Raw genomic sequence first — 15,473 nt, forward strand, 5'->3', positions numbered from 1 at the left:
AGTGTTGCAGGCAGAGAAAGTAGTAAGTGCAGAAGTGCTAACATGTCCAAGGGACAGAAAGAGAGCCAGAGTGGCTGAAGTATAATGAACAGGGGTAGAAAATGAGCTTGGAGAGGTAGGCAGGAGCCATATCTCACAGGACTGGGAAAATGATTTTTTATATATATAAATTTTATTTATTTATTTATTTATTTCTGCCTGCATTGGGTCTTCGTTACTGCGCGTGGGCTTTCTCTAGTTGCGGCGAGCGGGGGCTACTCTTCGTTGAGGTGCGTGGGCTTCTCCTTGCAGTGGCTTCTCTTGTTGCGGAGCACGGGCTCTAGGTACGCGGGCTTCAGTAGTTGTGTCTCACAGGCTCTAGAGCGCAGACTCAGTAGTTGTGGCGCACAGGCTTAGCTGCTCCGCGGCATGGGGGATCTTCCCGGACCAGGGCTCGAACCCGTGTCCCCTTCATTGGCAGGCGGATTCTTAACCACTGCGCCAGCAGGGAAGCCCTGGGAAGATGCATTTGAATTGATTTCTTTAACTGTGATGGAAAGCCACTGAAGGGCTTTAATCAGGGGCATGAAATAATCTTATGTATGCTTTTACATAAGATTGCTCTGGCTCTTGTCTGGACTGATACTAAGACTCTTGCAGTGGTGTAGGGGAGAGATGATAGTGGTTTGGATTGGGATTGTAGCCATGGGGCTGAGGAGTGGTTGGTTTTGGATTATGTGCTGGGACAGAATGCTCCAGAGTGAGGGAAAGAGAGGAATCAAGGATGAGCTAGGATTTTGGCCTGAGTAATTGGACGGGTGGTGGTGTGATTTATTGAAGAAGTCTGAGGAAAGAGTGGGGATGGAGCGCATTCTGGCCGTGGTAAATTTGCAGTAGATGGAAGTCATCCAAGTGACAGTGGCTGTGAGGCAGTTGGACCTACAAGTCCAAAGTGTCAGGAGGAAATCAGAGCTGGAGATAGAAATCTGGGAGCCATTGGCATATGGATCGTATTTCAAGTCACAGGACTGGTGTGACTGCTGTCCTAGACGAAGGAGAATTTTACATGGTGAAGAAAAAGTGGCCAAGGACGGAGTGTTGGGCAGAGCTCAGAGTGTTTCAGGAAGGAAGAGGTCAACTGTGTAGATGTTGCTAAGAGACCGGGAAAGAGAAAGCTAGTGGATTGGTTATTATTACTCATTACTTAAGCATTTTAGTCATTTGTCTGAGAAACTGGAGAGACAAAAATAGGATTTACAGATAGCATAGGACTTAATCAGACCTCTATTTTATTATCTCTAAAGTGGAACTAGAAATTCTGTGGGTGTTTAAGATGAGCTGATAATTCTCTGTAAAGGTTCACGTTCTTCTGTCTGCGAGAAGGATATTCATGTCCATTAAGATTCTGAGATTTTTCAGAAGCTTTAAGCAGTTTCCAGTCCCGTAATACGGCTTTTAGCGGAAGATTTTGAATTTTTCTATTCCATATTTGAAATTTGCCCTGTTATATGCAGGTCACCAGGGATGTCGATAGTAGAGCCCAGGTTTGTCTTCAAAGATGTTTTAGTCAATCGATTTCTAGGACCCAGGGTAAACCATCTTTATAGATAGTCCTTCCTTTATTTAATAGCTTTCTATATTTAAAAGATAGCACCTTTTAGCTAAGAATATTCAGGTTATAAATGACTCAGCTACTGTTGTAAGTTTAATGTCTGTTTTAAAATAGGTTGTTAGCATTGAAATACCTGCTCTACTTCCATTGTCAATTTTGCCAATTCATTTCTCCTGCTTTGTTGTGTGAAGCTATCAGTCAGTTCTGTTGACTCCCTCTTCTTTTTTTTTAATCTCCAGAGGTGACCAGTCCCGGAAGAGAGCTGGGGATGAGTTGGCTTATAGTAAGTAATGATGTTCCTTACCATCCTTGATGGTTTTGTGATGTAAGGCAGCCACTGGTTATAATGATATCCAGTGTTCGTGATGGTGGTCTCCAAGGGCACTGTGTGCAGTCAGGGTCAGACTGTTCTGTAAGCTGCGGCAGCTCTGAAGCCCAGTCGCTGGTGGCAGTTTTCAGGCAGTTGTCAGGAGGCTGCCAGTTCTTTAGTCTCCACTAGAATGAGATAAAGGGCCCAGACTCAGTTCCTGATGATTTGGTCCCCTTTCACTTCATTCAAAACCACATGGTTTTGAGGTTTTCTCTGATCTCCTTTTGGGGGATTGGGAGAGGGGTGAGAAATATGTGTCAAATAAACAGATTCCTACCCTTATCAAATGCTGTCGGCTGTTGATACTTTAACTCTTCTGATGTTTTTTTCAGACAGCTCATCAGCATGTGCAAGTTCCAGAGGGTACAGATAGTGAATGTATTGAATGTACTTTCCTTCCTGAAAAGAGGACACACTGGAGCTGCAGAGACTGTATTCAGAGCGCAGCGGGGTCCTGCAGACACTCAGGAGCTCTGTGACCAAGCTGTTCTTGGAAAAGGATGTTGGAGTTCTTACTTTGGTTTGTAATTTTAAAAAACAAAAAACTAACAAAAAACAAAACAGTTGCTGCTAGACTTGGGGATGATTTTGAAATGGGACAATCTTCTAATGACTTTATCTACAGATTCCATGAGGAACAAGCGTCATGAAGAGTGACCATTGCTAAGTGAGATCCAGCAGCCAAAGTCAGCAGCTTCCTCCAAAAATATAAGAGCAGAAGAATCTTTTTTATTTTTTTTTTAAAGCACTTGTTTTGTTCATTTGCGGACTTGGCACTTTGGCATATTGGTTTCATACAGAAAGATATCTTTTGCTTTAAAATCAAGCAGATCATTACAATACAGTATTTTTCACCCCTAACCAAAACAAACCCCTTTAAAAGAGTTGGTCTTTGTTTAGCATTAGAAAGTCTTCTTACAGGAAGATGCTAACTCTGCTTCCAATATAACTTCTCCCCCCCACCCCCGCCCGCACCATCAGTTCACAACTTTTCTACTCTGTGCCTTCAGCTTTGTGCACTTTGCAGCTCTGTGACCATGTTGTCAAACTCACAAATGCTTCCTGAAAAAGTTGATGGTATCACAGACTAACTTGCCAAGATGTCAGGTGTGACTTCATAGCAGGATGCTAAATAAGTGGGAAAATAGAAACATGTTGCACGTTGGTCAGATTTCCTCCTGCCTCACCGTGGCTTGTTCATGTTAATGTTGGGGACCAACTCTCATAGACCATTTCCATTCCCTCCGTCACTTAACATGCTCTCACCGACTGCTGGAGTGTTGGCATTACGCTAGTTTAGGGCTGGCCGGTACTTTAGCACTAAAGCTCCCTTTTTAATATTGTTGAGAATTACCCAGTGGTAAAAGCCGATTCCTGTGATGCTCTACGAAGCAGATACGGTAATTAAATTCAAACGTAGTCAGTGGTGTGGGATTCCTGATCGATTTCATTTTTATGGGTGAGATAAGTACTTAAAAAAAGTTTGCGGGGGCTTCCCTGGTGGCACAGTGGTTGAGAGTCCGCCTGCCGATGCAGGGGACACGGGTTCAGGCCCCGGTCTGGGAGGATCCCACATGCCGCAGAGCGGCTGGGCCCGTGAGCCATGGCCGCTGAGCCTGCGCGTCCGAAGCCTGTGCTCCGCAACGGGAGAGGCCACAACAGTGAGAGGCCCGCGTACCGCAAAAAAAAAGCATTAAAAAGTTTGCAGTCTGCATCTTTTAAAACATCATATTCGAGTATAATAGAGAAAAAGTAGCACTGCTGTTTTAAGGCCCCCTTCCGGCTGTGGCCAAGCTATATTTTCTGTTTCCATACACCCACAGTGCTACTTTAGTTCCTTGTAAAAGACTCTGAAGCTTATTCCAAGTTGTTTTTGAAAGGCAAAGTAAAATAGAAAGATGCGGCAAGGGACAAACAGTTTTGCTTAAATCTAAATTGAGCATGTGCTTGACTCTCTTTGGCTGTGTCAGCTATGTTAGACTAATATTTACGTCTTCAGAGGACTAGGGGCAAAAAAAGGCACATCAGGGGTACCGACCATCACGCTTCTGATTTTCGGGTTGTTCGTAGAGTTGTCTCTGCCAATTCACTTGGTCCTTTTTTGGGGGAGCAGGCTGGGGGGCGAGTTTGAAGTGTTAGGAGCAATTCAGTCATCTAATAGAAGAAGTCCTCTGTTTGTAACATGAGTATTCAGAGAAGTAAAAGTAAGGTCATCAGATTTATTTTTTTAAGTACTTATCAACCAGGGTTGGTGGATTTTGAGGAGGGCTTTGAATTGGGCTCATTTCACTCTGTGAGCATCTTGGGTTATATTGAGAAACACTGAATTACTGTAAGAATATATACAGGCTCTCACTGTGCCCTGTACAGTTTGACTTGCTACACCAGTAACATTGTGATATCAAGGAAGAATTCAGTTTTATCAAGAAGTTCAAATTTTACTTTACTCAATGGAATGCTTGCTGCAGGCTTATAAATAACACCAGCAGCTGAACTCTTGAGCGGTTTTAATAATATTTCTGAAAGGAGTGAAATTGGAATGTTTCTTTAAATGTGGATGAATTCTTCAGTATCCTAGTAATATACCCAAATGCTTTTTCCGGGAAGGGAGTATTCTTTGGCCAACAACGGAACTTTCCCTCTAAAAGCATTGTATTAGGATGTGGATAGGCATTAAAATCTTTGGATGCTTTTTGCATTATTAAGTTAATGGAGAAATATTTTATATTGTCTTTTTATTATTACGTATGTGTTAACAAAGTGGGCAGAGTAAAGTTTGCAGAAGTTAGTTTCTCTGTACATTTTTGCACAGTGGCTGCAGCTTGCTGTGGGTGAGGGCTTAGTGGCACAAAGCTGTGATTGGAAGGCACTGTAGAAAGAATATACACATTCTCCCAGTGCATTCAACCTGCTTCTTACTCATTTTGGCCCCTTGAGGTACATTGCAGTATGAAGAAACTATTCCTTTAAGTCATTGTTGACCTTGCTTATGTAATTGGGATTCTTAACAAAAGTCTTAGTTTGCAACATGAGGGGAATAAGATTTGCCTCCATTTTGTATTGACTAAGCACTGTTTGCCTAAAAGTATTTTCTTCTTGTGTTTACTTGTATTCTTCTTGCCAGTACAGTATATAGTTTCTGCACTCCAGTTAAACACTGGCTTTTTGTGGGGTCCAAATCATCGAAGGCAGAAAATTGTAAAGCAGGTTGATTGTCTCATGAGTCAGCACATGCAGTTGGTTTGGCCATACTGACTAGTGTGTGTGTGTGCAGCCTGAAACCAGACCCTCCAAAGAAAGCCAATTCACTCACCTTGGAATGATGACACGTAACATCAGTACATGATCGTCGTTTTGAGAGACGGTGCTTATTTTAAAGGTTGGCGTTAAGCTTCAGTAACAGTGTCATCTCATATCCTCTGTTGTCACAGCTGCACCCTAACCCAACTGCTTTGTTTTCTGTGGGGCAGAGAGCAAAACCTGGTGTTGTGATTCTTAATCTACTAGTTCTTAGGTAGAGTTAGTGAGAAGAAACAAAAACCTGGGTGCATGAGTTGTGCATTATTAAATTTTGTGGAAAAGTTACTTTTTTTTCCTGTCCCTTTTGCAAGTTTGAGGAGGTTCCCCTCCCTTTCTTTGGGGCATGGGATGAAAGCCAATTTGTGAGATTGCGGAAGACTGGATGCCCCGTGGTTGTTAACACCGCACGTGCATCTCCAGCACTACAGCCCCATAAAGCTGTCACTCCCCGTGCTACATGCCATGCTTTCTGTCAGGCTGCAAATTTGCACACATAAAGAATTCCTCAGGAAGAGTTTGCACATGCATCACCTCACAATATTCTGTACTGACCGAACAAGGGATTTGAAAGTTTTTCAGCACAAAAGGAGAATTTCAGAGTGGTGGTCTGTGCACATGTAACTAGCAAAGGTAATGGTGATCTGACAAACACGATTGGTTTCTGGAGTGAACCAGAAGGTTGAACCAGATTGGTTAGAAAGTGAACAGGAGCGCTTGTATCATAGTATTTAAATAAGCCTGTTTAATCTCCCAGGGTAGCCCTTCCAGATTTTGTCATCTTCTCATTGAGACTAGCTCTGTTTTCTTTTATGTTTCTTCTGTTTTATTGCAGTTTATTATTTCCATGATTATTATGCAAGAGGCATTGCCCTTGAGCTAAAATTCAATTGTCTAAATAAAGCAGCTATTATTAGATAACATTGTTTTATGAATATACACTAATCTGAGATATTAAAAAAAACTTTACAATTAAAAAGCAAAACAGAACCTCTACATGAGCTATCCAGTCATTGTTTCGATGTTTTGGGTTTCTTTCTTTCTTTCTTTCTTTCTTTTTTTTTAATGGTGTCTCTTTGAGCTTCAGAGTATTATGTTTACTTTAACCCAGGTTTAGGCCTCTTAAGGAGACTTGAAAATTTAAGATCGGAGTATGAATCCCTTGACTGACACCTAGAAGAGGTTTATAAGGACCTTTTTGGTTGTGATTGCTGTTTTCAATAAGATTGCATAAGTTGAAGTTCATGTTTATCAGAAGTTAAAATAGAGGTCATAGGAGTTTGTGGAGAAATGGCTTTCCTGTTATTTTCATTACCTTGTTGAAATTTGCCCGTTTCTGGCCACCAGGATATATGAAAGGACCCTTGTTCTTTCCAAAGGAAAGGATTGCTCTTCTGTCCCCACTGTTTATTAACCAAGTCATTGGCACTTTGCCACCTCCACTGGCCAAGACCCTATTTTGAACCTCTTTCCAGAGGTAAGTGGCACAAGTACATATACTGTTTCTACTTATGTTGGTGGAGTGGCTGTGGAAGAATTAAAATGCTAGTCAGAGGTACATTCTTCTAGGACCCTAGTATATATTGTACCCCTGCTGATTGGAAATTATCTTCATTTCTGGTTGGATTGCATTGTTTAGAAATGCAATGTTAATGGCTTACAATTCTGGAAAATTTATGGTGTGGCTCTGGGGTGAATTCTGTGGTTTGAAAAAAAAATAAATATTTTGTATTGATTCTCACATGTCATTTCAATGTTATGACCATGCACTAAATGCAGTAAGACTGGATATTTTCTTAGAAGGGTATGTTTTGTTAAACAGATGGCAATTGAATTGCTCTCATTAGTCCTGTTTGTCAATATTACAGCTGTGCAATTCAGACGTGATGTGGGGAGCTGTGGCCGGAGACAGGAATGCTTAAGAGTAAACGGGAGGCCAAATGCAGACACGAGGCTTTTGCCCCCCACCAGCATAGCCAGAGCAAGGATGAAGCAATGAAGTCTAGTCTCTGGTGGTCCTTGTTTGTCGGAAAGCATAGTGGAGCTTAGAACAGGGTGTTCTGTACGTCAACTCTATTATTAATCCAAGAAAAACAAAGTGGTGGATGAAACTCCTACTGACCGGGGATTCAAAGCCACTGACTTTGGCTCTGACCTTTAACTCTTGATGGATTTTGAATCACTCCTTCTGTATTAGGGTGCATACCATCACTCTAAAACATTGTGGTTAATGAAATAAATCTTGTACAGATGTCCTTGGCCTTGTTATGTTGCTACCTGGTTTATTAGAACTTTGTTTTAATATAGAATATATGGTTTTGCTTACAGTACATTCATGATGCCTCATAAACGATAATGACACTCAGTATTCTACCACGGTCAATTAGCCCTCAGGATGAGTGTCCATCTTCACCTCTGTACCAGTGATAAAAAAAACTCTGTGTGTGTGTGTGTGTGTGTGTGTGTGTGTGTGTGTGAGATGATGATGATGATCAATGATGACCAAATTGGATTTATCTCAGGAATGCAGATTTGTTAATGTTAGGAAATCAATTAATATGACTCATCTATTAACAGATTAATGTTGTATGATCAGATTATCTATGAAAATCCAAAATATCTACAAGGCAAATTAGAAGACTTATGAGTTTATCAAGGTTGCTGGAACAAAATCAATATCCAAATGTTAATTACATTTTCATGCAGCAGCCACAAGTAGTAATGGCTTTACATATTTTAAATGTTATTAAATAGAATTTACAGTAGGAACGAAAAAGTCATAAAGTACCTAAAAATCTTAATAAAATGTTATATAAGCCTTTTAATGAGAAAATGATAATTTTTAAAAAGCACCTTTGTTGACCTAAATAAATGGGGAGACTGTGATGGGTAAGAAGATCATCTAGGTCTCAACTCTTTCTCCAAATTTCTTAATAGATTAAAGTAATTCCAGCAAAAAATCCCAATGGTACTTGACAAACTGATCCTAACATATAAATGGAAGAGTAAAGGACCAAGGATATCCAAGATATTCCTAAAAAAGGTGAAGTGTGAGGGGAGCTAGCACTACCAGAGTATAAAACTTACTGTAAAATACTGTGAGTGATTAAAACACTGTGGAGTTGGCACAGAGGTTGTAAGTAGATGAATGGACAGGAATAAAGAGCTCGGGAACTGACCCACTCACGTGCAAGAACCTAATTTTTTTAAAGGTAGTCATTGCAGAGCAGTGGGGAGGAGGATGGATTATTTAATAAATGGGGCTTCAGTAATTCTTCACAAAGGAAAAAAATGAATTGGACTTCAGCCTTGTACCAGGCACAAAAGTCAGTCCCCAAGTGGATTAAAGATTTACTGGATTAAAGTTAAAACTATAAAACTTAGAAGATGATACAGAAGAATATTTTTATGACTTTGGGGAAGGGAGGATAGAAAGTGCAAACCATGAGTTAAAAGATAAATAATTTAGCTGCATTGATAGTAAGTACTTTTGTTTACCAAACATGCCACATAGTGAAAAAATAAGCCCAAACTGGAATAAGATACAGATAATCACGATGTATACATAACTATTAAAAAGCACCAGCATGCAAATCAGTAACAAAGCAAGAACTCAGGAGAGAAACAGGCAGAAAAAAACACAAGTAGGCATATCACAGAAGAAGAAACAGAAATGGCCCATAAACATGAAAAGATGTCCAACCTTATTAGTAAACGGGAAACGCACATTGAAACCATAAATATAATACCATTTCCTAGTCACCAAATTGGCAACAGTTAAGTCAGAAAAGTGGGGAGGGATAAACTAGGAGTTTGGGATTAGCAGATACAAACTACTATATATAAAATAGATAAACAACAAGGTCCTACTGTGTGGCACAGGGAACTATATTCATTATCCTATAATAAACCATAATGGAAAAGAACATGAACAAGTATATATATATATATATATATATATATATATATATATCTGAATCACTTTGCTGTACATCAGAAGTAATGCAACACTGAAAATCAAGTACAATAAAAAAATAAACGGGGAGAAAAGTCAGAAAATACCAAAAAATGGAGAGATTATGACAACAGGAACTTTCATCTGCTACTCTTGGTGTAAGTCAGTACTACCACTTTGGAAAACAGCATTAGCTAGTGAAGTTGAACAGGTGTATCTTACAGCTCAGGATTTCTGCTCTTAGAGAAACTCATGTCAGGTGTATATACCCAGGAAACATGCCCAGGAATGGTCACAACAGCATTATTTGCAATAACCAAAAAGGAGGGAAAGAGAGAGCCAGCTGTCCCTCTACAGTGAAATGAATAGATGAAGTATATGTGTGCAGTGGGATTCTGTGGAACCCTAAGTGCAGCCTAGAGCTTTGTGCATCAACAGTGGGTGAGTCTCAGAAATCATGTTGAGTTAAAAAGAAGCAAGTTGGAAGAGTCCAGTCAGACTGTATTGTTTAAGGATTCGTAAGTAGTAAAACTGTAGAGAAAAGAAAGAATTATTAACATTCAAGATCATGGTTTCCTTGGGGGTGGGGTAGAGGGGAGTGAGAATGGAGGGGAACATGGGCTTATAAGCATTTGAGAATAGGGACATTTTGACCATTGTAAACATGTCAGTTTTTGAGTTAATATCTAAATTCAGCACAAAGCCAATCCAAATGCCAAAAGTATTTTAAATATAAATTAAAAATTCATTTGGAATTATAAGCTGATGAGAAAATAAAGTCTTCATCGAAAGGGGGGGAAAGAAGAGGAACTTGCTGTACCAAGAAAACATTTTTTTAATTACAGTTTTTACACTGGTATAAAAATAGACAAATTAATAGAAGATGGTTTAAAATAGAAAGACTCAGATGCTTTTAAGAATTTTTAGTACGTTAACGGTGGCTTTTTGAAATGATTCTGATCATGATGGATTATTCCGTAAAAGGTGCTGATATAACTGGAGAAAATTCACACCATTTGCCAAAAAGAAATTCCAGGTGGACTAAAAATGGAAAAATAAGTTATAAAAACTAGACGATGATGCAGTTCATGTTTTCTTGAGGTGGGAGAAGTTTGTTCTAAGAATGTAAGCAATGGTCTGAAAACAGAACCCTGTGTAGACCACTCACCTGACTGTACTCTGTAGAGCACCACCCCCAGTATTTGTATATACATATATATTTTTAAATTAATGTCTGTGCACTATACTAATACATGTAAGACAAAAAACAGAAAAGAAAAAAGATGAGGTGAAAATGTTTTAAAATATTTTTTTGTGTGTATTGTGGTAATAAAAAACAACCTTTTACTTTTTTTGAAAAGTTTAGTGAGAGCCATATGATTAAAAATGCTTCATTATTTTTGAAACTCCTAGTTTTAACCCTTAATGATAAAAACAACTTAATGTCTGATTCTAAGGTAAGTTTATTTTAATGCTAGTTTTTAATGGCTATTGTAGCTGAAAAGGCCACCTCATTGAGATCTGTGGGTCCAGATGCCTCTGTTTTCTGAAAAGCAGTACTCAGTTTTCAGTTCCATCTAGTCTTAAAAAAAGTGTTTGTTGAAATCTTTATAATAAATTTCCATCTTTCTCACTGTCACTAACTTGTTCTGGCTCAGTAATTACAAGTGTGGTATTTTTATTGTTAACAAATGGGTTCAAAACCTAGTGAAACTCACTTTTGAATTTTAGTTCCCAAGTTCATGTGTGCACTTATGAGAGTTTTTATAGGTGACAGTTTTTGGTAACACATTTTCATAAAGCTGGAGACATGTCTAGCCATTTTCAAGATGCTCTTAACATGAATTTCTTTAGGAAAAATAGCAGCTTTCTTACTCATAGTTAGTATATCATCTTTACCTTGAAGGGTCAGATAAAGTCTGTTTTTTTGTTTGTTTTTTAAAGTCTGGGTGTTATTTTTCGTAAGTTTATTTTATTTATTTATTTTTGGCCGTGTTAGGTCTTCGTTGTTGCTCACAGGCCTTCTCTAGTTGCGGAGCAGTGGCTTCTCGTTGCAGAGCACGGGCTCTAGGCGTGCGGGCTCTAGAGCGCAGGCTCAGTAGTTGTGGTGCACATGGGCTTAGTTGCTCCACGGCATGTGGGATCTTCCCAGACCAGGAATGGAACCTTTGTCCCCTGCATTGGCAGGCGGATTCTTAACCACTGTGCCACCAGGGAAGCCCTGTTGTTTGTTTTTTAAATACCTTCTTGATTGCATATTACTGACAGGGACTTGTCACCTCAAGAAAGGTTGCCAAATTGCAGATGTTTGTGTTTTTATCAAAAAAAAATAACAATATTGACAATACTCTTAAATGTTGCTATAACCAACAAACCTCTTTTGGGATTTAAATTTCTCCATCTCATAAAATGTTGTAAAGACACTCTTATGTGAGATAATAAAATCTAAGTCCGGTTGCCTTGTGGGAGCACACAGGCTGCAATTTTCTGGAAGAGAATGACGTCATTGTCAGTCCTCCGCATTGTGGAGTCCCACCACTCCTTTCAGGATGCCTTGCTTTTTTTTAAAACCAACCATGGGGAAATGGGGGAATAGAATAGAATGGGGGAAATAGAAAATCCTTTAGAAAATGGCAGTAATAATTGCTATAGACAAGATCTGCTGATGGATGCTAAATTAGTGGATGGATGTTAGTTTAAGGAGAAATAGGATAGTTGCATAAGTTCAAAGTTACCCCACCCCCCAAATGTTTATTAGTTACATTTTAACACATGTATACAAATTCTTTGATATTCCTGCCTTCAGGAGATGGAGCTTAATTACCCTTCCCCTGGGTGTGGGCTGGATTCAGTGACTGGCTTCTGAGTATGGAAAAGAGAAAATACTACCTTCATCACAGAGACACCTGGGGGCAGCCCCGTGACCAAGTGGTCACGGTTCACATCCCAGCGGTGAGTCATGTTGGTATCCTACCCCCTGATATGATGCCCTGAGAAGGACACTTCACCTCTGTGGTATTTTCTCCCAAATCCGTAACCTCAGTCTACACATGAGAAAAGTCAGACAAATCCATATGGGGGACTTTCTCCAGGACACCTGACTGCTCCTCTTAAAAGGTGTCAAGGTCATGAAAAACCAGGGGAGACCAAAAAGCTGTCACAGGTGAAGGTAACTAGAGTCGTAGTGACTAAACACCATGTGGGATCCTGGGATCAAAAAAGGATGTGAGGGCTTCCCTGGTGGCGCAGTGGTTGAGAGTCCGCCTGCCGATGCAGGGGACACGGGTTTGTGCCCCGGTCTGGGAAGATCCCACATGCCGCAGAGCGGCTGGGACCCGTGAGCCATGGCCGCTGAGCCTGCGCGTCTGGAGCCTGTGCTCCGCAGCGGGAGAGGCCACAACAGTGAGAGGCCCGCGTACTGCAAAAAAAAAAAAAAAAAAGGATGAGTGGAGAAACTGGAGAAATTCAGATAAAATCTGTGGCTTGGTTAATGGCGTTGCACCGATGATGATTTCTCAGTTTTGATAAGTGTACCTTGGTTATGTGAGGTTTTAACCCTAGGGGAAGCTGGGGGAAGGATTTATAGAAACGCTGTACTGTCTTTGCAACTCTTGCATATGTAAATCTAAAACTTTCCCCAAGAGAGTTGGTTTTTTTTTTTTAATCCCATGGGTTTCTCAGAGAATTATAAGGGGGCATGAAATAATAGTTCTTGCAGGAATCTGAGCTTCTAATTCCTGTTTTAGAAGCCGTACAGGGAGCCACAGTAATTCCAATGGGCACATGGCTATTGGGGCTGGTGGCTCATTTCTAAGCTCTGTCATCAAAAGTCTGTTTTGAGATGAGTTAAAGTGTTCATCTTCAAATTGAAAGGTCTGAGCTTCACAAGCTGTCGTGTGAATCACTTGTGTTTTGTTCATAGCATCCTCTTGCTGTCCTTGATGGTACATGTTGGCTTCCAATCAGGGTTAGAGAATTGGGTTGACATTGGTATCACTGGCTCGACTTTGGAGAAAATGTCATTGCAACCCATCAGAGGAAGTTCTGATGGAGGGGCAGTTGACATCCTGGGCGCCCGGTCTCCGAGTTGGAGGTCGTCCCCGGGCACTGAAGGGGCCCCCTCTCTTCTGGGTTCCTCACACTGTCCGCTCTCAGGTTTTCCAAGGAAAACCTGGTTAGAGTCAGACCCTCCCAAGTTCCCGCAGACCTGGAGTTCTCGAGTCTACCGAAAATCATGCTAAGTCAAGTGTGAAGTGGGGAATTAGTTCAGAACTACAAGTACAGCAAGAAGATTAAAGGCACCAGACCCATCTGCTAATGTAGGAAAGGAGATCAAAGAGAAGAAAGCAGGCGTTGAAAGGGCTTCCCGCTGTGCGGTGCCATCTTATCGGGGGTGCGAGGGGGCCTTGGAAAGAGAAATGGGAAAATTCAGGTGCAAGGCAGGTGCTCTGGGGAGGGTTGATGTAAAAGCATTTTTAGGGCCCAAGACTGCCAGTCGCATTAGGCCATCTCGGGCCCGGGACCAGGGTGAGCTCTCGTGGGCAAGAGACATGGGGGACCCGGAGACACAGACTGACTAGAGGGCAAGTGCAGACATGGACCAGGACTCCTGAGAGGCCGTGTGGTGCAGTAGAGACGACGTAAGCTCTGGACTCAGGTGCGTTTAGGGTCAGTAGCTCCCCGTCCTTCATGTTGTGTGTCCCCATGCAGGTCACTTCAGCTCTCTGAGCCTCAGTTTCCTCTACTGTAAAACCAAAGTGCTCTCACCTTACCTTTTTCCATGGCTTCGATGTTTCTCATCCTCAGGTCTCAGAATAACAACTTCCACTACTGCTACTGCTTCCACTGTTACATTGACCCAGTCTTCACTGCATGCCTGGCACTGTGGGAAGCACTCTATTCCTCTGTGTCAATTGACACCCGTGACAGCTCTGTTTTCCAGTGAGAAAGCTGGACCTCACAGGCGTGATGTGACCTGTCCAAGGCCAGCCAGCTGTCACAAAGCAGCTGGTCCTTAATGATCACACTGGCAGGAGTTGATGTAAGGGCTTCAAGACGTAACCCTAACACAGGGCCCGGTACAGAGTGGGCGCCCAGCAGGTGCTCCTTTCCTCCTGTGGGAGCTGCCTAGATGGCAGGGGTGTCCAAGGGGTGTGACCCCAGCCACCTCGAGACCGGATAGCATCGTCGTCATGGGTGCTGAGCCCTCACCCTGCAGGCCATCTCCGTGTCAGCAGCATTCTCTGCCCCTAAGCTCCGAGTGGCCTCTGGGCCTGCGGACAGAGCTCCGGCCTAGTGCCCCAGCATTCGGGAAGAGGGGACATTTGGGGCACACGGAGAGAAAGGTGCCCGACAGGTCTGTCAAGAGTGGGCGCTCTCAGCAGAGCCAGAGACACTCCCCAAGCTAAAACGACTGTCCTGCCTGCACAACCAGAAAACACGATTGAGTGGCTAATCATTGCTGTTTGGAGGGAGGGAGATGTAGGCCAAGGTCAAAGGTACTCAGGGAGGCTGAACCCTGTTGTAGGGAAAACTCTTCCCAGAATCTGGATCCAGCTGGGAATTTTGGCTCCACCATTCATTCACCAGGCAAGTCACTGAACCACTCTGACCTCCAGGCTCATCTGTAAAACAAAGAAATTGGCTCACAGTGGCCCACCGTTGCTTGGGTTTGTTCGGCCTCCATTCCCCTTCTGCTGTCATTCAGAGAATTGCTCCTCCCCATTCAGCAGTGTTTGGACAGGGCACGTGAAGGTGTCCCGCCTTCCTCGGCCTTTGGATTGGCATGTTGCCTGAGCCAATCAGCTTTCTCCCCTGAAGATGGAATTGTGAATAGAGCCATTTGAAGCCTGAAGGGGCAGGAGCTGGCCCTTCCCAAGGGTGGAGACCCCAGGGACCAGGCTGGCGAGTTCCTGGAGCTGCTGGGCTCTTGTCCTCCCGAAGGCTGGCCCTGCCTTCCACTGGGTGACCACCCTTCGTTCACCGTAAGGGGTGAAGGTCAGTCTTTGCTGCTTGCAGCCCAAGTGCCCTAACGCCTCCAGAAGATCTCTCGGGCGCTCTTGGTTTCTGTGTGATCACTTCCCTGTAAATGGGGTCTTTGTTACCCACTTTGGAGCTTTTCTGAAACAAAGTGGCGAACAAATAAATTAGTACATTTAAAAGATGGAGACGGGGCTTCCGTGGTGGCGCAGTGGTTGAGAGTCCTTCTGCCGATGCAGGGGACGCAGGTTCGTGCCCCGGTCCGGGAGGATCCCACATGC

General features: G+C 42.3%; 1 protein-coding gene across 1 annotated transcript in view; it reads left to right on the top strand.

Annotated features, from left to right (window-relative positions):
* CACUL1 (CDK2 associated cullin domain 1) overlaps positions 1-3,645 on the top strand; it is a 64,631-nt gene extending 60,986 nt beyond the window's left edge. The window contains exons 8-9 of the mRNA XM_082853997.1: positions 1,831-1,874; positions 2,294-3,645. Coding sequence (XP_082710123.1) covers positions 1,831-1,874; positions 2,294-2,334 — 85 coding nt within the window. The 3' untranslated portion in view covers positions 2,335-3,645. The remainder of the gene's footprint in view (positions 1-1,830; positions 1,875-2,293) is intronic.
* The last annotated feature ends 11,828 nt before the right edge of the window (positions 3,646-15,473 follow it).

This window comes from Leucopleurus acutus (assembly GCF_964270905.1).
Source record: "Leucopleurus acutus genome assembly, chromosome: 14".
Taxonomy (NCBI): domain Eukaryota; kingdom Metazoa; phylum Chordata; class Mammalia; order Artiodactyla; family Delphinidae; genus Leucopleurus; species Leucopleurus acutus.